We start from the raw sequence: 23,450 nt of genomic DNA, 5'->3' as shown, positions 1-23,450 counted from the left end.
ATAACCATTGGTTCTTACCATAAAGATCTCAGCATTGACAGTTATATCAGGGGGATCTTGATTCATTCATTCCTTCTATTTCTGTTTGCCTTCCTTTCCTTATTTCTTCCCATATTTAATCATTCACTTACTCAGATATTTACTGAGTATTTAGTTTGTGCCAAGCTCCATTCCTGGCACTGGGATACAAAAATGAGACCAGAAAAGCCAAAACAACAAATGGCTGTGTGGAACTTGAATTCCATTAGGGAAGAAAACAATTTATAAATATATAAAGCAAAATGTATGGTATGTCAAAGGAAATAAACAAAAGCAGGGAATGGAAAGAGCACAGAGTGGAAAGCAAGGGAGAAGTCAGGGAGAGCCTCAGTGAGGACTTGAAATCTGAAGGGTGCAAGAAAAAGAACCCCATACAAATCATAGGGAAGAGCATGTTGCAAGAAGAAGCAGTCAAGCGTGACAATCTCGTGGTGCTAATAACCTGGAACACTAAAGGATCAGCAAGTTGCTGGGTGATCCTAGAGAGAGTGATCAAGGGGGAGAGAAGTTTGAGATGTCCTTGGTAAATAATGGGGGGCACAAGGCAAGGAGAAGTCAAGGGGGTTTGGCAGGAGGACCAGAAGAAAGCTATAATAGTAATTCAGATGCAAGACAATGGTGACTCGTTCCCAAGGAATGACAGTAGAGGTGTGAGATGTAGTCAGATTCAGAATATTTTTTGAAGGTAGAGGTAACAGGATTTGCTTATGGATTAGATGTAGACTCTGAGAAAGAGTGAGGACTCTAGGATTTTTGGCCTTAGTTAATACAAGGATTTATTTGCTATTTTATGAGATGAGGAAAATTGCAGAAAGGGTAGTTTGAGAAGGGAAGATCAGGAGTTCCACTTGAGACATGCCATGTTTAAGATTCCTGTTAGACATGTGAGTAGAGGTGTTGTACATTTGGCATCATAAGTTCAGGTTTAGAGAATTTTGGACTGGCGACACGGCATACGATTCATTAGGATCCTAATGATGGATGTAAGTGTAGGTGGAGTAGAATGGAAATCCAAGTATGACCCTTGGAGTTCAGCAGTAAGAGGATGCAGAGAGAGGAGGAGGAACCAACAAATACCGAGAAGAAATTGCCAGTTAAGGTAGACGGAAGATCAAGAGAGTGTTTTGTCTTGAAACCAAGCAAAGGAAAAGAGAACTCTGTCAGATGTTGCTGATAGACCAAATTAAGTAGTGGTTGTTGGGGATCTTGACAACAGGTGGGCCAAGTGGTGGAGGCTAGAGCCTTCCTTTTATGAGAGGATGGAAAGAGAACGATTTGGAGAAGGCTTGTATTAGAGTCTTTGATGACTTGAGAGAAAGTATAACATGTTTGTTAGTCATGTGAATGGTCCCTTAGGAATGGAAGAAATGAATGTATAGGAGACAGTGGTCACTGCTACACTGATGCCCCTGAGGAGGGGGAGGAAGGCAACCAGTGCCAAGTACAAGGGTTGGCTTTAGTTGGACACTGACAGATCATCCATAGGAAGACTAGAAGGGGAGGAGTACCAGCACAGATTCATTGAGGCTCATAGTTTTGGGGGCTTAACTGTTTTTATTTGCTCAGAGAAGTAAGAGCAAGGTCATCAACTGGGAACCAGAAGGTTGAAGGTGGTGTTGGAGGTTTGAGGAGAATGGAGAGTGTTCTTTACCAGAGTGGCGGAGTAGGAAATTACAGTATGACCACAAGATAAGAGTAAAGGACCCATTTGAGGTTAGTGGCCCTAAATTTAAGGGTGGTTCATGTTTCTGGCAGTCATATTCATCTGTGAGGCATGCTCATGTACAGTGTGTTAAGAGTGGTTTTAACAAATGTTGAGGTTTTGCCATTTTACTGAGACACCTCGGGGGAGGCAGGAGTTAAAGGGCATATGCATGTAGGGTGGGTATAAATAATGGTCTATGGTTTAAAGTGTGTGTTAGGACATAGAGGAGGCATGTAAGGGACAAAATAATGGGAGGGGACTCAATGGATCATGGGTCCTGGTGAGACTGACAAGAGAAAACTTTGAACTCACCTTGGGGGTTAGATAAACTTGTACTTCAGGTGACTTAACTGAAATCATTAACACCTAGTTTCACCTCAGCAAAAGGAAAATGAGCAATTAGCATTGTTGATGGAAGATGCAAGAATTTTCTGAGGCAGGCATCAGTGTTTATGTTGCTTCTCCAAACTAGACATCATTTGCCATCACGGTCCTCAAGGCACAGGCTATACTGAGCTACTCAGTTTACTGAAAATAAGTGAGTTTTCACAAACCTTCAGGATTATATCCTACTTGAATCTGATGTGACATTGCTTAGAGTATTCTAGATGGGCTAGGAATTAGATCAAGTGGAAAATGAAGAGCAAAGAGAAATATATTTATGTTGAGCATATTATATATTTTTATTGGTTCTGTCTGGAAATGGGCCAGAATGCCCAAGCTCTCTTTGTTTTCCCTCATTTGTGCATCAAATTTTGTTCACCAAGGAAATGGACTTACGCAGTAGATAATTGGAAGTTGTTTTACAATCAGATTGTGTTTTTACACTATTTCCACTGAGCAGTTGGCTCTAGTAATTATTCTTCCATAAAGAGGAACATAAACAGGAACAGCTTTCTTGATTTGTTAACACCCCTGTGAAGATACATTTGAAATATTTGTCCCTAGACAAAATATTAGTCATTAAATACAAACAAATTTGATTACTCTTTAGTGGACTATTGGATAACGTTGAAAATTTGTGATAACAGCCATTTAAGGGAATACAAATTGAGTAATTTATGATCTCCATGTTGATATTAATTATTTCCTTTGGAAAGAAATTTCATTCTTAGCATTTTTCATTTGAAAATTCAAAATTTTACAATCAATCTGTTTTAGACCTGTTAGCTTCCATGCTTTTAGACTGCTATATTTTGATGCATTTATGTCATGTATTTCTTCCTTTAAAAAGTTTTAATTAATGGAGAATGGAAATGTGTTTCATAAATATTATGCCTCAATAAAAATTGTTTTACACTTTTGAAAATGGCTTCATGGTCCAGTTTGATAGACAGCCAGATTCTCCTATCTGCTTTTGCATTTATTCAGTTGCTATATGTTGTTTGGGTTGAAATGTATGAAGAAAATCTGTCTTCACACAGATAATGCAGCTGGAAAGAGGTATTAGTCTTTCAGATTATGGTGGCTATTATTCTTTTGTTTTAAAGTTTACTTATTATTGAGAGAGAGAGAGAGAGAGAGAGAGAGAGAGAGAGAGAGAATGAATGCATGTGAGTGGGGGAGGGTCAGAGAGCTTGAGGAAGAGAGAGAGAATCCCAAGCAGCCTTTATGCTAACTGCACAGAGCCCAATGCAAGGCTCAAACTCAGGAACTGTGAGATTATGACCTGAGCCAAAATCAAGAGTCCAATGCTTAATGGGCTGAGCCACCCAGGTGCCCCTGGTGGACATTATTCTTAATACTACACCAAAACTAGGGGCACCTGGGTGGCTCAGTCGATTAAGCGTCCAACTTCGGCTCAGGCCATGATCTCACAGTTCGTGGGTTCGAGCCCCGCATTGGGCTCTGTGCTGACAGCTCAGAGCCTGGAGCCTGCTTCAGATCCTGTGTCTCCCTCTCTCTCTGCCCCTCCCCTGATCACACTCTGTCTCTCTGTCTCTCAAACATAAATAAACATTAAAAAAATATGACTTCACTCATATGAGGACTTTAAGAGACAAAACAGATGAACATAAGGGAAGGGAAACAAAAATAATATAAAAACAGGGAGGCGGACAAAACAAAAGAGACTTATAAATATGGAGAACAAACTGAGGGTTGCTGGAGGGGTTGTGGGAGGGGGGATGGGCTAAATGGGTCAGGGGCATTAAGGAATCTACTGAAATCATTGCTTCACTATATGCTAATTTGGATGTAAATTTTAAATAATAAAAAATATTCAACAAATAGTAGTTTCCTTATAGTTATTTGCAGTTTGGAATTTCAAAGCCGTATCAATAAACTTTTCACACATTAAAAAAAAAAGATTACATTTCACTCAACATTAAATACATGGATCTGCTAACATTACCTTATTTAACTGAGTTGAGGCATTTGGATGACTTAGATGTTTGGCAGAAAACACAAATTTAGGAGTATGGGTTCACTTAAATGAAACCCAAATATTCATTTAAATTCTAACAGGCTCTGCTGTGTTTTGAAGTGAATTCCAGTGACAGTATGTGTGTGCTCATGTTGGTTGTTCAGTGCCCTGTTTTAAGCGTAACTTGCAACTATGCAGAGAGACATCTGGGGGTCCTAGAGTCACTGCAGCGGAAGAGTGGAAACTAGCATCAGAGGGTCAGCCGACCTTATCTCAGCCATCATCTCTGGAATGAAATCTTCCCCGTCATCAGCTGCACGTAGCAAAAGGTCTGGGTGTCACAAGGAAATGACATCAGTTTTCTAGCATCTGTGATATGCCCTCGAGTAGTAATTTCAGAATACTTAGTAAGAGGCTTAAATTGTTGAAATATGATGTAGTCTGGGGAGTTAACTTTCAGTCTCAATCTCTAACTCTTTTATTCTGTGCCAGAAAGGAATCCTGCAAGACAGGATGAGTTTTCCTTTGTGGCAGCCTGGCTAGTGAGGATGAATACACCTACTCTCCAATTTCCTCACTTAGAAGAGAGGAGGAGGTGTGCTATTCTCCGGGAATTCGAGGAATAGGAAATTGTTTTCCTTGAACAAGAAGGTTCATGATTTCAGCTGAGAGTATTTTCAAGTATTTTGGCAAAGTGTTTTAGCCACCAGCAACCATTTCCCCTACGCACATACGTTCAGATGGGCTCTATACACCTTGAACGCAAGGAACAGACAAAAATACAAAAGAAGCTTCGTGTGTGGGAATTGTGAAATTTGAAGTCTGCATTGTTTTAATGGTTGAAGGTTTTATGGGATTATTTATGTATAGGAATACTTAAGGAAAATATATTAGCAAATTTTTGTGATGGTGGAAAAATGTTCTCTTGGTCAGTCAAGGCCAGTGGACTCCATTGAAAGCTTTTCTAAATAGTAACGCTCACCCTCTGTTTTACTATTTGTGCATACTGCCAGTCATCAAGGGATGTCAGGAAGCTCTGGTCATAAAAATAGCCTTCTTTAATTAAATAATTTCTTAATAAACCATGAGAAGAAAAGGATACATGCATCTTACTCAAATCCACATTTGGGAGGCATCGTAGTTGCAGAAGTGCTAGAAGTCACTGGATATTTAAAATAATGAAGCATAAATTATATTAAAAAATAAATAAAATAATGAAGGAGGGGCGTCTGGGTGGCTCCAACTTCGGTTCAGGTCATGATCTCGCGGTTCGTGAGTTCGAGCCCTGCATTGGGCTCTGCGCTGACAGCTCAGAGCCTGGAGCCTGCTTTGGATTCTGTCTCCCTCTCTCTCTGCCCCTCCCCTGCTCACCCTCTGTGTCTCTCTGTCTCAAAGGTGAATAAACATTAAAAACAAATTAAAAAAATAATGAAGGCGGTTGATGGGGAATGGGAGGTGGGGGAGAGGGGAAAAATGGGTGATGGGCATTGAGGAGGGCACTTGTTGGGATGAGCACTGGGTGTTGTATGTAAGCCAATTTGACAGGAAATTATATTAAAAAAAAGAAAACATGAAAACTGAAAAAATAAAATAATGAAGAAGAAGGGGGGACAAATAGTCCCCTTTGTCAAGGCAGGATGCTGAGCATCTGGTGGTCATTTCTGAACCCTAGGGAGTGGGCAGTATGATGACAGAATAGCAGATAGAAGGAGGAAAATTCCTCCAACAGTGGCCTTTCCATTCACCAGACAACTACTAAAGTTTAATTAAGGCTCAAAAGTCTAAGGGGATGAATTAGAACGGAGGTAGTTCCATTTGAAAAGTTTCTGTTTTACTTAGAAGCGACTTTTATTCATTAAAAGCACATCAGAGTAGTCAGAATATTTGGAACTCCTCCCCATATTTAACTGATCTCTCATTCCCAGCAATGAAAGATTACACTAACACACACACACACACACACACACACACACACACACACACACATCAAGAGAGAAGAAAGAAAAACTTTCATTAACTGAACAAATGGCAGAAATGACTGAACACACACATAAACTAGTGCATTACATTTTTGCACGTATTAACTGCATGTTGAACTAAGTAACCCACAAAATGATTCTTAAGGGAACTTAAGTATCATGTGTATTCTTTAGATGTTTTTTTCTCAAGTTTTTTGGCAAAATAGTCATGAGGCAAGTTGTTAGTCAAAGTCATCTCTGTGATACAATGAAAGGAATTACCATAACATGTCATGTCTTGGTATGCAAGCTCTCATATTCTCAGTCGTGTATGTTCACAACTAAGTTTTCTTTATTTTTTGATAGATCTTTAATTTTCAGTGGCTAAACTTCTTGGTTTCTTTTCCTTCCTCAACATGCCTGCCAATATATAAATGTTAATATTTACTGAGGAAGCTATGTAAGTGCATGGTTAAGTAAATTTCTTTAAAAATGATTTTTAAACCACAATTATAATCTTTATGTTTGTAAGTTCAGGCTTTCTCTTCGGGGTTCCTTTTGAAATCAGACATGTTTGTGAAGAATTACCCCGAAAAAAGTATGACTGTTATCTGTGTGAAAGTTATTTTGGCTCAAGGCATTTTAAATTTCTGATAGATTGTGTACTTTTGGAGCAATGTATATGCATGCATTCAAAATAGAACTTAACAGTGCTCCCCCTTTACAGTATGTGTTAGGAAACAGTGGCAAAATGTGGACAGAGTTAGGGTCCTATTTCCAGGGAGACTCACTAAGCTCTATTTTACAAGAGCATAAATGTTTACCTAAGCAAGAAGGTGAAGTCCGTTATGCCCAATAAAGGACATTTTGCAGTGCTGGTTTACGGAAAACATTCAACAGACAGTGGATCTTTTACACAAAGTACAGTGCGTTGTTTGAAACTATGTATGCTCATCTATACACTGTGCTTAAAATAAACACTATCTGGGAATATGCTAGTCTTTCTTTCTTTCTTTCTTTTTTATTCCACACCCTAGATTTTGTCACCTGCCAAAGTCAAATAAATCTTATCTAAACAGTTGAGATAAGCCTTGAGTTGTACCCAGTATGGTCAAATCAACAAACCTCTTCAAAAACAGAAATGAAATACAATATCACTAGATTAAACAGTCTACAATGGCAATCATGTTTGCATTTAAAGATTTTATTCCAAAAGGATTACAGTGTTGGTATCCGTTTTTCCCCTGCCTAGACAAGAAGGCGACATACTGAGTCAAACAAAATGCATTTGCTCTCTAACAATTTAACTTGTGTGGCTCTTATAAACAAGGCCCATAGGTGTATGAAGCCTACTGACTTAATCAGTAACTCATGTCATTAACTTTGTATAAGCAAGTATGCTTGAGAGGTACCAGTGGTGGATTGGGTATCAGATTTGTTTTTTTTTTTTTTCCAGCAGGAAAGCCTTTCTCTATGTAGCCTAAGTACAAAAATCTGTAGAATTCTGGCATTTTATTGTCTGTACCTTACAACAAATCCCTACCAGGTTAAACTGCCTGAAAAGAGAAGGTAGTATAAATGGCTATGTATTCTAAATTAATAGGATATTATAAAAATGCAATTTTCTTCCCTTCTAAGGCACATATCAGTTTAATTGCTAATGCACACCCTACAAGGTCAGGAAGTGTGTCTGAGGTTTGCCACCACCAGGTCCCCAGGGCTGAGAAGGCTACCTGTCCTGGAGTTAGAACACTATGGATATTTATTCCATAAATGAATAAATGATGTTTTCAAGAAGATGCTATTTACTTTGCAGATAAATACAAATATTTTATAATTATTTAATCAGTTGCTGATATCTGAAAGTATGTTTGTGAAGTGAATATATTTTTATTTATAGTTAAATGGTTCCCTTTCAATGTCACACTGTTTAATTGGCAATTTGTTTATAAGTGACAAGCAGTAAACATGTCATGATGTCACTCAATGTCATTTTTAAAACTACCTCACAGAGAGTATTAACTTCTGTGCATTTCTTGACCATAGAGTATTTTATACATTGCCTGCTGGTTTGGAAATAACCCGTGTCCCCACTGGTCTTTAAGTACATCTTCACATACTCGCACTCAGCCTCTCGCACATCTGAGAGTTAGCCCAACTGGATGTACAGTTGGGGTTCTGATGTGATGCCTTTCTTTTATTTTTAAGGTCCAAACAATAATATAAAATACATATCTTCATTTTCTAATTTATATTGTTGTATAAGAGCAATTGTATGTATAAAGGTATATATGATATTCAGACATTTAGAGAGAGCTAAGAGTCTTCCATTTTTGGGTGCCCACTATGGCAAGGACTGTGTTCTACCTCTTATCTTGACAATAACCATTTGAGGGAGGTGCTAACATCATTATATACCCATTTCACATGTGAATAAACTGAGACTCAACTTATCAAGGATCTCCCAAGGGACACACACTACCTAGTCACAGATCCATGTTTTTTTTTTGTTTTTTAATTTTTCTTTATGTTTATTTTTGAGAGAGAGAGAGAGAGAGAGCGACAAGGTGCACGCGGGAGAGGGGCAGAGAGACAGGGAGACACAAAATCCGAAGCAGGCTCCAGGCTTTGAGCGGTCAGCACAGAGGCTGACACGGGGCTCGAACTCATGAACTGTGAGAGTCAGACACTTAACCAACTGAGCCACCCAGGCGCCCCCACATATCCATGTTTTTAATCCAGGTTTGTGTGAATCCAAAGCACTGAGGTTTAAGGTTTCAAGAAATTTTAGAAAAAAATCAAGAGTAATTATTTGGGTAAATTAGAACTTCTCAATAAATATGTTAATATATTAACCAGGGATTTGAATGGAAGGGGCCATAGCAAACTTTAGAAGTCTTATAAATGGAAAAGGAATGGAGCGTCACTGTTTTAATTTGGAATCTTTAAAAGAATGCTATTGATGTATTTGTTGTTAAATTTATTATGGTCCTTAGATAATCCAGAATTCCTTGAAATATTATTCAAGAATTTGTGTGTTTCGGGGAGCCTGGGTGGCTCAGTCGTCAAGCGTCCGACTTCGGCTCAGGTCACGATCTCGCGGTCCGTGAGTTCGAGCCCCGCGTTGGGCTCTGGGCTGATGGCTCGGAGCCTGGAGCCTGTTTCAGATTCTGTGTCTCCCTCTCTCTGACCCTCCCCTGTTCATGCTCTGTCTCTCTCTGTCCCAAAAATAAATAAACGTTAAAAATTTTTTTTTTTAAATTAAAAAAAAAAGAATTTGTGTGTTTCATGTGTATGTTAAAAATTTGTGGCAACATGTCTTCTGGCAAAGTTCCCCACAGTGTGGGAATGTCCGTGTGGGACAAGCCCACGTGCTCAAACATGTATGATGGTTGGATGTGTGAACAATGGAAATGTTACATTATCATTTCATATTCTTATCAAGTGTGAAGTTTAGGTGAATATGGTGCCAAATACCTTACTCCCCAGATGTGAGGATTTTTAGTTGGGAGTTACCGCATCAGTATTTCCTTATAAAGGATTCTTGCTCCATTGTCGTCAGATTGCACAGCGATAACTTACCGAAGGTTTCTATGCTTTACTGAATTTCAAATAAAAATGTGAGGTTAATAATTCTAGGCATTGCTGCCAAACTGTTTTTTTTTTTCCCCTTTTGTTTTCCTTTTTATATCTTCCTGGCAGGACAAATAGAGCAGTGTTAGAAATTACTGAATGAGTAAAAACTGACCATTTGCATCCACCACAGACTGTAGATATGAAGGAGGGAGAGGAAGCTGCTTCCTCTTCAAATATCTTTCTTTTCCTTTTTATGTCTCAGTTTCTTCCTTCATTGTCATGCAGATGGCTTTGCTGAGATTGTTTGCAACAGATCCCACTGCCTCTGCCAGTATTTGGCTTTTGCTTTCTCAGGTGTTGCTGCCTTCATGGATTGATGGGACCAATAACACAGATATGTGGTTGATAGTGTCTCTTTCTTAAGGTCAGCTAGTATGGCTTCTTTCTGAAGGTTCAGTAATGATTTTGTATTTCACATTATACGCTTTTTTAGTTTTCTACTGTTTGTGGAACACCCTGGCATGAGTGTATGATGTATTTAAGGCAAGATCCTATCAGGCTATTTAAAATCTCCTTGGAGGGACAGAGCACATAATTCTGTACAAAAGGAGTATCTGAAATATATCAGGTGATTTGTATTTATGTTAAAGGGCTCAATCAAGAGGTCAGAGATGTCGTTATGAGCCATGGTACTTAGGGAGTGTTTCAGAGATTACTTAGGCTGCAGCTTGAAATTGCTATTTTGTTAGAGATAGTGGTTTACCCACATTGTCCACACTTTTCAACTTCCCCTCTGTTCTAGGTAACCATTGGAAACAATTCTGGCCAGTGAGACAGAAGTAGAAATTTGCTAAGGATTCACACTTAATAGGCGTTGCACATACTTTCTTGCTGCTTACCTTTTTCCTCCATTTTGCCTGGAATGTGAAAGTGATAGATGGAGTTATGGCAGCTGTTTTTCCACATAAGGAATAGGTATTTAAAGACCATAAAAAACTTTTTATTGTCTGTAAGCTTTTTAAAAACTTTCTGAGTCAATGCCAACCTATCTCAACTTTGTTTAAGTCATTATTTACTCAGATATTCTTTTTACGGTTGAAAAGTTTTTAATGAGTGCAAATGTATTTAGCACTTTTGCCATATTATCAAATGGCGGATTGTCAAGAATATATTCATATTTCAGACGTCTTTGTTATACTCTAACTAAATGGCTGACATTACTGCCTAGAATAGTATAAAATGAGCCAAACTTTGAAGCAGGGGGCGAGGAGGACTAAGTTATAAACCAACACGATGAATGATGTCTTTTCCTCTCATTTAGGCCCCGTGTCTTTCATTTTCATTCCTTTTTTTTTTTAATTTTTTTTAACGTTTATTTATTTTTGAGACTGAGAGAGACAGAGCATGAATGGGGGAGGGTCAGAGAGAGAGAGGGAGACACAGAATCTGAAACAGGCTCCAGGCTCTGAGCTGTCAGCACAGAGCCCGACGCGGGGCTCGAACTCACGGACTGTGAGATCATGACCTGAGCTGAAGTCGGATGCTTAACCGACTGCGCCACCCAGGCGCCCCTTTCATTTTCATTCCTAAGACAGCAAAGGGTTTGGAATTCAGCTATTATTCCTCTTTAATTCTACCAGGATTCAGATACTCTTTTTAAAAATATCTTTCCCTTTACCAACTGTACTCAGTTTGTGTTAATCACTCTTGTACTTCTTCACCCACCTATAGAAGTATTCCTCAAAATAGTTACCTAAAAACCTTAAGTTTAGTTGGGCAAGAAAAGGGAAATGTTTCTATTATTAGGTAAAGACTTAAAAGAGAAAATAAGCTGAAAAAGTGTCCAAGTTATGGTCTGTCTTCTAGTTTCAGAGTCCCTGAAGTTAAAAATGCTTTTGGTGGAGCAGGCGATCTCATGAATGAATTTTGTGAACACAGGGATCACCCAGGGCAGGACTTCTGGCTGTGTTAGCATATGAGCCAGGTGCTGTATATTTGGCAGAATATGGTCAGAAGGGAGTATGTGGGATCTAGTCTTGGGAACTGGTCAAAACTGATTATTTTCTCTAAAACTCCTATTATTGGGATGTTGGCCATCCTGAATGTTCTTAATGTTTTCTCCTCTTTTTGATATACTTTTGGGAAATACTCTCTCATTTATTTCCCATACCTTCTATTGAATGTTTCTATGATGTTACCATGTTTTTATGTTTGGAGAACCACTTCATGTTTCCAGTTTGGAGGGTGTGGCAGTAATCCAGGCAGTAGTTGGGAGTGTCTGGGAACAGGGTGGTAGCAATGACAATGATGAAATGAAGTCATATCTGCATGTATTTGGAATGTAGAACCATGAGGATTTATGATGTACTGGCTGTGGAATGTGAGCAAAAGGAGTTAAGGATAGTCCGACCAGCAGATGGGTCTCCACCATGTGAGAGAGGGGAGAGTGTGGGCACAGTAGGTCTACCTTTAGAGTTCCAGGTGAGCATGCTGAGTAGACTGTTGTTTCTACATGGGGAAGGTTCAAGAAGGAGGTTGGAGGCTAGAGAGGAAAATGTTTCAAATCCACCATGAGACTATAAGAGATCACCAAGAATAGGAATGTAGATGGTTAGGAAGAGGTAAAAGGGTCAAGCCCTAGGATCCTTCAATAATAAAAGGTTGGAGAGAGAAGGAGCCAGCTAAGGAGAATGAAGAGTGGGGAGCATGATGAGCAGGAGGAAGAAGAGAGTGGCATTCTGGAAGCCAGATTAAGCATGTGTATCTGGAGAAAGGAATTATTCGCTGTGTCAAATGCTGCTGAGATTGAGGAATGTGCATTTGGATTTCACAGGATTGAAATTACTGACGACTCAATAATCAGAGCAATAGCTTGAGGGGGTGGGATTAAGAAGCTAGGGTAGAGAAGAATGTGAGGACAGTGGGTATTGGAATACCTTAGGAAGATATGGAGGAGTCTTGTGTGTGTGTGTGTGTGTGTGTGTGTGTGTGTGTGTGTGTGTGTGTGTTTCCCTCCCCTGTTTGGTCTCTACTTCCCCCCAAAGGTGAAATTTTTTATTTCACTGAAATGTACAGAGAGGTAGAAATTATCTTCACATGTGTCCTTTTTCCTGATATTAAAGTGTAATGACTAGTTACTTGCAATTCCTTAAAGAGATCTCAGAAAATTTTGCTCCCCAGGGGCTAGGACATGATGACAGCTTGGAACCATTTTAAATGAGAGATGCTTCTGATCTCTTATTTAAGATGAGTTTCTACTTGAACAGAGGTCTTTGCTTTGCTTCTCAGCAATTTGCAAGGCTAACTTCATCTTAGCTTTTCCTGTGGCTTCGCAATTCCAAATGGGGTAAAAAGATGGTTTCTCTAAGCCCTTATACTCTTTCTTACTATGTCAGTGAGAAGAGGGCATGAACTGTAAATACAGGCTGATTTGCACTTATTGTGTGTTTAAGCTTTCTGCTGACTCTGCTCCCTTCCCATATACCTTAACCAAAATCAGTGTTGATGGTTTCCCTGTGGGTGAGACGTGTTTAGTCTCCCGTATTACTATCTGTACAAGTGGAACTGTGAATTTTTTCCTTTTGCTGAGAATGTTTTCAACCTACTTTCTCTAAAATCTCTCAATCAAAATACTGACGTGGAGAGATGTTGGTAAAATCGTTTTCTTGTAGGAATGTTAGAGGGTCCATAATAACAATAAACATAACCAACATTTTCTGAGTGTTTGCTACAGGCATGGCACTGCCTCTGAGTGATTTATTTGAATAATCTCCTGCAAGAATCCTATAGGGTGGGTGCTTTCATTAGGTCTATTTTGCAGATTCGAAGCCAATTGAGATACCCTATGTTACACAGACAGTAATAAGTGGTGTATTCCACTGCCTTCCACTGACATTTGTCAAATAATGATATGACATCCCATATTATTATTTTATCTTTTTGCAGTATGAAGTCATCTAGAGTGAAGTTATTTGTTTACAAAAGGGCAATCAGGGTGAGCTCAAGGAATATTCAGTTTGTCCGGTCAAGTTAAAGGTACAGTTAAGTTTCAGGAATTACTAACCTCAACCTATTTCAACCTTTTGACATTCAAAGAAGATTTTGTCCCAAGCCTCGTATGTACTAGGTTCTTCTATATTTTGTGAAGTTCACAATAAATTAGGCGTGATCATCTATGGTACAGGGAAATGCCTGTCAACATTATCTCATGTTTCTGTATGTCTGTATATCATGCCTCATATAAACTTATTATCAATGAGACTAGGAGGCTTAGCTGATTTGATAGATTATGCCTGTATGAGAAGTCAGCTTTCTTCTAGTGCATTTCTTTTTTCTGGTGAATCATGATGGCTCCGCATTTCCTGTGTGTTCTTAGAAAGCCTAATAGAAAAACAAAAACACTGATATAATTAATACATGGTAGAGAATAATAGGGAACCGCAAGCTGACATCTGAAATCCAAGGAAAAAAGAACTAGAGTTAGCAACCTGGTATGGTGGGCAGCCTATCAGATGGCCTCCAAAGATCTCCATCTCCTGGTATTCATGCACGTGTATAATCTCCATCCCTTGTGTGGGGGCTGGACCTAGAGACTCATAATGAATGGAATGGAATGGGGATGGTGGGATGTTACTTCTAAGATTGGGTTGCAAAGAGAAGGTGGCCTTATCTTGACGCCCCCTCTAGATCACTCTGAAGGAAGTGAACTTCCTTCACCCTGTTGTCTTATTGCGAGCTTACCTATAGAGAGAGACATCTGGCAAGAAACTGAGGCCCACAGCCACAGTTTCAGCCTATAACCAGTGAGGAGCTGAAGCCCTCAGTCTGAGGAACTGAATCCTGCAAAGGACCACATGATCTTGGGAATGGATCCCCCTACAGAGTCTTCATAGAAGATCTCAGCCCCAGCCAACACCATGACTGAAGTCTTAGGAGAAATCTTGAGACAAAGGTACCCAGCTAAAACTGTGCCTGAATTTCTGAGGCACAGATAATATGTTTGTTGATAATATGATAATATGTTTTAAGCCCCGACTAAGCTTTAGTGTAATTTGCTACGCAGAAATGGATGACTAATAAAACCTCTTGATAATAAACACCATGAGGTTTTCTACTTTTGGGGGCTTCCACCCCCAGTTTAGCAGGTCAGGTGAGAGGGAGGGATTAAGGCAGGAAACCACAGTCACTGGAGTTCAGGGCTGGTGGAGGGAAGGGGCCACCAAAAGCAGTCCTGAGGCTGCTCTAGTCCTATCCCACTGGGGAGATCCCAGCTTAAAATACAGATTGGAGTAAAGCAGGTACTAACAGTGTTCCATGACTTAAAATATTGCATTCAGTAGGAGTAATTGCATCATATAGAATTTCACCAAGAAGCGAACTACTTTATCTGGCTGCTCAAAATATATGACACATTTACACATTTGGCTAATAATTAATGTTTTGTGAGCTTTTGTTTTACATGAGTTTCTTTTAACAGAAAGTCTTAAAATATAGTCCTTTCCCTTTTGTGTACTTTTTTTTTTTTTTTGGTTAGAAGCACAGAGACTGGGTTCTTGTTATTATGCAGAAATTCAGACATACGTGTTTTATTTCACTGTAGTCCGAGTGATTTAACATCATAGTAAGTTAGAATAAGCAACATGTACCACATTTCTGGTGTTGAAGAAGGCAAATATGTGTTAATAGCAGTGTCTAGGGAATGTGATATGGGCCTATGACTGTCACCTGTTTGTGTGTATGTGTGTTCAATGTCATGTGCCCAGCATACAGCCATTTCCCATGATAGGTCTAGAATTCTTTTTATGTAATGCAGTATCTTAGAAACAAAAGGAAATAGATTTTTTGTTAGCATAGTTTATTTTGATACATTTTTAATGTTTATGTATTTATTTTGAGAGAGAGGGAGAGGAGGAGGGACAAAGAATGAGGGGGAGAGATAAAATATAAAGCAGTCTCCACAATGTCAGCTTAGAGCCCGATGTAGGGCTTGAACTCATGAACTGTGAGATCAAAACCTGCGCCAAAATCAAGAGTCAGGTGCTTAACCAACTGAGCCACCCAGGTGCCCCTTTTGATACATTTTTAATACCTTATGTTAAATTGACTGAGATCTAAAATAGGCTATTTCACTCTTTGTTTTGTAACAGCATGTTTTAATGCGAAGTGCATTGGATCTCAGTGTATACTCACTCAGTGAGTGTATACCAGTGGAGTTCATTAAGGAAAGAGCTATGGTCTCCGCTTCTGATTATTGAAAGCAAAAGTTTAATCCTGAACCTAATTTTAATCTAACACATTCCCAGCTCAATCGCCAGTTTCTAACCAATGTGTTGACAGATAATACATTTTAAAATTAATTACATAAATTATTCCATGGCTTCTTGGATTAGCCTTCTTACTATAAAATTGCTTATATTCTCCACATAATAAATATATTCTACAGACACAAGTTATTATCCCACTTGATAAAATCTCAGAGATTCTTAGTGTCTTGATCAATGTTACACAGCCCGTTGATAGAAAAGCCAGAAAGAGTACCAGGTTCTTCCACTTCATTATCATATCTTGGACATTTTATAAAAGTTTAGGCTTAAAAATGAAAATGCTATCCATTTTGGTCTGGAGTGATTATTAACACATGGTCATTTATAGGTTTTTTAAAGAGAGTGTTAAAAACCTCCATATGTTCTAATCCTGGAAAGTCAGCGTGTTTTACAAATAAGTTGATAATCTTTTAATATGCAAAAAAGGCCAGAATGTCCTCTCAACACCATCTTAGCCCTTGTATCTTTCTACATAGAAACAAAACAGATGCTTCTTGGCCAAATTCAAAGTAACATTTATCTATATATATTGTGTGGGAAAGCAATTAAAACTGCTTGGTAGACCTACAGGGGAATGGCTGGGTGGGAAAGGTGATGAGTCCCAGACAGTGATGGCTGCTCCTGGAAGTCTTAGAGCAAAGAGTAGGGAATGAGTGTGAAATATTTGGCTTCTAATCTTAAGTGTAATCACATTAGCACCTAATGGAATATTAGAGAATAAAGTAATCTGAATTAAAGATTTATCACTGAATATCCTTCCAAATTTGGGGTTTATTTGTGTTGTGAAATCTTAGTCTCATGCCTAATAATTTAAATGTCAAGTAACAAAGACAGAGCATGATGAACGACACCCAATAGCTGTAAGCCAGGCTGTCATGTAGTTGTAATAATTCATCATCCATATGAGAGTGGAACCCTTAATAGATGCAGGTGGAATTTTTATTTTTGGCACATGAGGGCACAAAACACAAGTAGGAGAAAAAGAAAGCTGTTTACCTTTGGGTTAGATAATAAAGCTTATTAAAGCCAGAGAGTGGAACTTTGGTGAGAACTTGAAGAGGGAAATAACGTTAACCAACAACATGCCAGATTCTTTTACTTGTTCCTGCCTTTGGTCCCCATGAGACCCCAAATCTTGCTAATATTTTCTATTATTTTCTTTTACCCTTATCCCTGTCCTCCATAAAGAAACTAAAACTTGTCAAGTAACTTACTTGAAATAATGTAGCAGTGAAGAAAAATGTAAATTTCAACCCAGTTCTATGTTCCATGTTCCTTCCACATCCATAAACCATCCCATAAAAATAGCTCTCCCTTTTGGGGGAATAGAGGAACTATCACCTAGACATAATCTCAAAAAAGGTGTTTTCCTCTCAAAGAGGGCTGAAATTTTGCACATGGAGTCAGGGGATTTGCGAGGCGCTTTTTCTTGAATGTTTTGCCACCTTAAAACCTGTCTTTCTAATTCCATTTCTATTTATTTCCATTTCCATTTCTATTTCTATCTTTCCTATTTCTATTGCAAAATTCCTTAGCATGTCCATACCTAGAAATCTGATTGCAGTGTTCTCTGCACAAAACCAGTTTTCTGCAGCCTTTCGAGGCCGAGTAATCAAGCACGTCCAAATAGCTCCAATTTCAAATCATTGTTACCGAAGTAACTGTTAACCAGTGTAATAAGGTATTATGGTCCCTGAATGATAAGGACACTACATTTATGGGCTACATGAGTAAATGCTTTGTTTCATTTCCTTGTTTTTAGAATTTTATCAGTGGAAAATACACAACGTACCTAATCACAGATTTTAAGATTTCGCTCTAGCACTAGATGACAGCACTAAATACTTGGAAAGATATGATTTTAGTCCGATTCTTGATTTCTGAAATGTTAAAATTTGCTTTTTAGATTGAGTAAATATAGCACCTCAAGTAACCTTAACCTTTCCCAAATTACATCGTTTGCCTTTATTTCCCTTCTAGAACGCCAGTCAGAATCCATTCATCTGCCTGTATCTAATCTCTAATATCCAACCACACAAGCATGACTATATTGTTCCCTCAAAACTGCAATTCCCATCAGATTGTGTTAGCGTCTCTCAAGTGTAAAGCCAACTAAGTGAAAATTGTGTGGAAAAATAGTAACAGTGTTTTCTTCCATGGAAATTTCCTTGAGGATGACTAAAAAGTGAAGTTTCATGGGTTAGGAACTTTTGAGGACTTGCTTTGGACCATATACTTATGGTCAGGTCCACATGGTATTTATTAAGATATTCTTCAGTACCTGACATTGCGTGAGGTAAACAGATGAGAAACTTCAGTGTATATATCTAAGCAAAATTTCATGTGGGGAACACGTATAGGAATAACATGTTTTAAAACCAGGGTAAACTCAGAGGACAATTGTATCTTTTATGAATTTTGACTTGAGTATCAATGATTTTATTGTGTCTTTACATTATTCTGAGAATGAAATCTTATACTAAGTTGACCAACAGCATGTCTTTCATTGTTTTCCTATCTTTTGCTGTATCACCAGAGGAATGTTGAAATACTGGATTATTATCTAATGAATTCCAAAGTCAGAGACCTTTGGGTTCACTGTAAGACTTTCTTTAAGGGCTAGACTGCACAAATCCAAAGGGGGGTAATTCCATACGTGAATTTGCTATCTTTATTTGGATTTTATGTATTTTGTTACATTATAGCCATATTACCTCCAGTAAAAATCATTTGTTAATCCCTTTTAATTAATTTCTGAAATAGAGTCAAAGTTAGCTGGCTATGTTTTTACTACTTTGAGTCATTAAACAGACTGTGATATGTTTGTCTTATGTGGTCTAAGGAGTGAAAAGATTTGTCTGAGAATTTTAATCAAATTCTTCGATAGATATTTGAGACATAATTTTTTGGAAATGGAGATAGTGGAATATTATTAGGATGGAAGTATCATATTCTACTTACTATGATCTCTGTTGGCAAATCTGGGCTCTGTTCCCAGCTCCAAATAGAAATGCTAAATTGTCTTGGTTAGATTTCTCATCCATCATATGCTTCAATTTCCCACTTGTCTTTTTAAATTCTTTCTTGGGATTTTGCCAGAATCCACTAGAAAATGTCCCATATACTTTAGGCTTTGAGAGAAAAGACACTGTAAAATGCCTCAATTATCAAAATAAATCTAACCAATTTGTGATTATCCACTTTGTGATTTTTCTCCCAGAAACCTTTAACCCTAGAGGAGCTTCATTGGCTACTTGGCATAGATCTGATCAGGGGAAATTCACATCATTTCTAGCTAATATATATACATATATATATATATATATATATATATATATATATATATATATATATATATGTAGGTAATACAGAATGCTTTTGATCTGAATTTGCCCAAACTGAATTATAAAACATACCGACTCCATAATCCAGCATGCTTCTCAGACCAAAAGAAATGCATTTAGGAACATATTCCCAGTTTCCTGTTATCAATTCCCCTTCTTCCTTGTATAAACATGGGTAGTTTGCACATTAAGAATTGATTTTTAAGGGTGCATTTGTGCTAACATCAATACCATAATCAAAGAACTATCCTTTTATTATAACAATTTAAAGAATTATAATGAGAAATGCTTCCATCATTTTTATATTAAGTCCTTCAGTTCAGTGATTCGATTTAACTTTTGTCATAAGTCTAGGTAAATTGGCAGATACGAGCATTTATCTCACAAAATAGGATGTGGCAGTAACAGGTGTGATTTGCCTGTTTTTCTAGTATTAAGCAAAGTTTTCAAATTCATGCAGTTGGGCCTTGAGAGACAGACTGCGTGTCATATTCATGGGATTTTGTATTTGAAAGACAAATGAAAGCCTTAACACTTTACCCCTGCACCCATTGAAATTCCTTGGGCACAGTCTTAGTAGTGGGTAAGTGGGTGCATTGAAGTTAGACCACTGTTCTGGAGGTGGTCAGTGTTGTCCAAGATGATCAGATATCTTTTCACAGCTGGCTTATGGCAATTTATGTTCTTTTGTCTTTTTCCCCCCCCCCACAGCTGTTGTGAACTTGGACAATTCTGTGGTTGATCTGGAGACCCTTCAAGCTCTCTATGAGAATGTGAGTAAATAGAAGGAATTTTATGTGTGAGTATATAATACATACACAATACTTGCCAATATGCACATCTAGACTCATTGCTTTAATGTCCTTTAAGAAAATTTTATCTGGGTGCACTGAATTTACCAAAGTATCAGTTTGCTAAAATACTTTCTAGGAAACTTACTGGACAAATGTATGGCCTCATAATTTCATGGATTGTGGTTCAAAGCATGTTGTGTGTGAGGCCATTCACATTCCCTCTTTTGAAATATAATAGTCAGTACTTACATAGAGGTTAATTTGAGCTGAGCATTGCTCCGCACTAATTTAGTTAATCTTCACATGAAAACTCTGGGTAGGTATTATTATTATCCCCACTTTACATATAAGGAAATTTAGGTATAGCTGGTCAAATGACTTGTTCAAAATCCCATAGCTAATGTGGTATAGCTGGGGTATAATTCATTTGAGTCTGTTTCTCCTAACTGCGTGGTTTGATTCACCAAGTGGCGGAACATTCAAGCTTTCTTCCAGGAGCACTTTTTCTTATGTTGGCAGGAAAAAACAGTAAGGAATCAGAGAAGTAGGACTATAGCGTGATACAGTCTGTGCCTTTGGGAAGTGCAGTCTAGGTGGTGAAACATGAAATGGCTTTAGCTGGGGCATGACATTAAATAACACTGATTCACATAGTAAGAAAGTGCTTTTCTTATCAGGGCCTTTACAGTGCTTCTGAGGAGCTATATGTATGTATTATAAATATACTACTATAGAAATATATAGTTCTAGAACTATATATATTTAGGAGAAAGTCTCAGTGTGGCCCTATTTTATACCTGGTATCTTTGGGCTCTTTTTATTCATTTTGTTCCTTCTCTTGCCTATGATGTGCCTGGTATTTAAGCCTCTGTTCTCTTTAAGGGCATGACCTTAGTTGGTCCTTGACTTCTCAGCCCCAAGTCAAAGAATTCCTGGCTCTGAAAGATATACATAGTGAACAGGATGCAGACTTCTTCCCTGACCACCCCCCTTGGGAACAGTGTTTTTGATCTGTGTTTTAAACATATTTATAAGTGGTTTCCCCTATAAAATTTAGACCTTTGTAAGAGAAAATATTTCTTATGGTCCATTGCATAGAATCTATTGATCAAGTGTAGAGTTGGTACCTGGTCAGCACAATGATCATAGGTGCTCAGTTAGAATGAGTCATTAATGAAGACTGAGAGGGGAAGTTGGAATAGTTGATTATATGGGGTGCCTGGGTGACTTATTTGGTTAAGCATCCAACTCTTGACTTCAGCTCAGGTCATGATTTTGTGGTTGTGGGATCAAGCACCATATTGAGCTCGGTGCTGAGCTGAGTGTGGAGCCTGCTTGGGATTCTCTCTCTCTCTCTCTCTCTCTCTCTCTCTCTCTCTCTCTCTCTCTCTCTCTCTTTCCGCCCTTCTCCTCCATTTGTGCACATGCTCTCTCTCTAAATTTTTTTAAAAAATATTTTAAAAAATTGGTTGATTATGTAGTTGTCTCTATGTGATGGAAAAATGGAAAAAAATTAATCACGTATTTAGTATATTAGTGTCCCAGTGAAATGGGTATGTAAAACATATCCATTTAAAATTTTTTTAATGTTTATTTATTTTTGAGACAGAGAGAGACAGAACATGAACGGGGGAGGGTCAGAGAGAGAGGGAGACACAGAATCTGAAGCAGGCTCCAGGCTCTGAGCTGTCAGCACAGAGCCCAACGCAGGGCTCGAACTCACAGACCGTGAGATCATGACCTGAGCCGAAGTCGGATGCTTAACCGACTGAGCCACCCAGGCGCCCCAAAACATATCCATTTAGAGGTACAGAGTTTTCATTTCTCTTGAATCTTTGATATCAACTCTTTCCCAACCAGGAGAGCCATAAGGAAGAAATGTGGGAATACCAGAGAAAGTAATTTCTTCAGCAGATCCTAATGGTGCATGATGTTCATATATATTTAACTGTTTTTCTTATACATACATTGCATATGTGTATATATAAGTGCTTACATATATACATAATATATATGTATGTATATGTATGTGTTGTGTATATTATATTAAGACACACGAATGTCTTAACCTGGTGTATCCATAATGCAGAAATATATACAGAAATTGGGAACAACTATATTTATGAGGGAAGTTTAATTTGCAGTGATTTGGAGTATTTTATTTGAGTTTTTAGCCTTTCAGAGCAAATTAATTTCATGAAATAGAAATTTCTGACTCTGAACAAACTAGATAGCCATCCAGAATTTGTGTCTAATTTCTCATTATCATACTTCCTGAAAGTTGAAGGAATACTAGCTAGAACTGGTTAAATTTGTGGTTTTCTCTTTGTTGTTGTCAAACAATGGTTTAGGCTTCCAGTATGTCAGGAAAACACAGTGGTGGGGATGGTTCACAGTAATACCAGTTCAAGTAGTAAAAGGCTAGATTTCTTTGTTAGCCATCTATGGTAAGGAGCTTAAAGAATCCATTATAAATAATAGATATTCATGCTAATAATAGAACTCATACTAATTCCTGGTTAACTTCCACTAAAGTACAAAGAGGGAGAAATATTTGTTTTATCTATGGCAATATCCCCAGCATCTAGAGTTAAGGAATACTGGGCACATAGAAATTATTTAGTAAATGTTACATAAAGTTTATATGAATTAATGAGTGGAAAAACCTCTTTTGGGCTATCATATGGTTTTCCAATCCAGTTTTCGTGTTCGAACTGATTGATACCCACTGGAAATAATGATCTGTATTGAACATCCATTTGTGTTATATTCATTTCTTTAGTAACCTAAGAGGATCATGTGCAAAATAATTACTTGTTCTTTCCAGTGGGGTCCAGTAGCCCAGTCATAATTTACTGTAACCTGCTAGATATAAAAAGTATGGTTGACAATTTGAAAAGGGTAAATGAAGATTTAAAATGTTTCTAGTTTAAGAATTCTGGGTCATTAAAGAAAGACTACTAGAGACCTATTTATATATAAGTGTTTTCAGTTTTCTAGGGATAAATGCTGAGGCAAAAATATGTGCTCTTTTCTAAAATTTTTTAATGTTTATTTATTTTTGAGAGAGAGAGAGAGACAGGGCATGAGTGGGGGAGGAGCGGAGAGAGAGGGAGATTCTGTAATCCAAAGCAGGCTCCAGGCTCTGAGCTGTCAGCACAGAGCCCGACATGGGGCTCGAACCCACGAACCGTGAGATCATGACCTGAGCCAAAGTCGGACACTTAACCAACTGAGCCACCCAGGTGCCCCCAAAATCTGTGCTCTTTTGAGTAATACATAGCAGTATTAAAGTTCTCCACATTTAGTGAATGAATATGCCTATAACAAAGCAAGGAACTGCCCC

General features: G+C 38.1%; 1 protein-coding gene across 1 annotated transcript in view; it reads left to right on the top strand.

Moving 5' to 3' along the window:
• FMN2 (formin 2) overlaps positions 1 to 23,450 on the top strand; it is a 492,613-nt gene that overhangs the window by 299,252 nt on the left and 169,911 nt on the right. The window contains exon 13 of the mRNA XM_045048716.1: positions 20,022 to 20,083. Coding sequence (XP_044904651.1) covers positions 20,022 to 20,083 — 62 coding nt within the window. The remainder of the gene's footprint in view (positions 1 to 20,021; positions 20,084 to 23,450) is intronic.

The sequence above is a fragment of the Felis catus genome, chromosome F1 (genome assembly GCF_018350175.1).
Source record: "Felis catus isolate Fca126 chromosome F1, F.catus_Fca126_mat1.0, whole genome shotgun sequence".
Lineage (NCBI taxonomy): Eukaryota > Metazoa > Chordata > Mammalia > Carnivora > Felidae > Felis > Felis catus.
The sequence above is the reverse complement of the archived record's forward strand: the minus strand, read 5'-3'. Positions and strand labels throughout refer to the sequence as shown.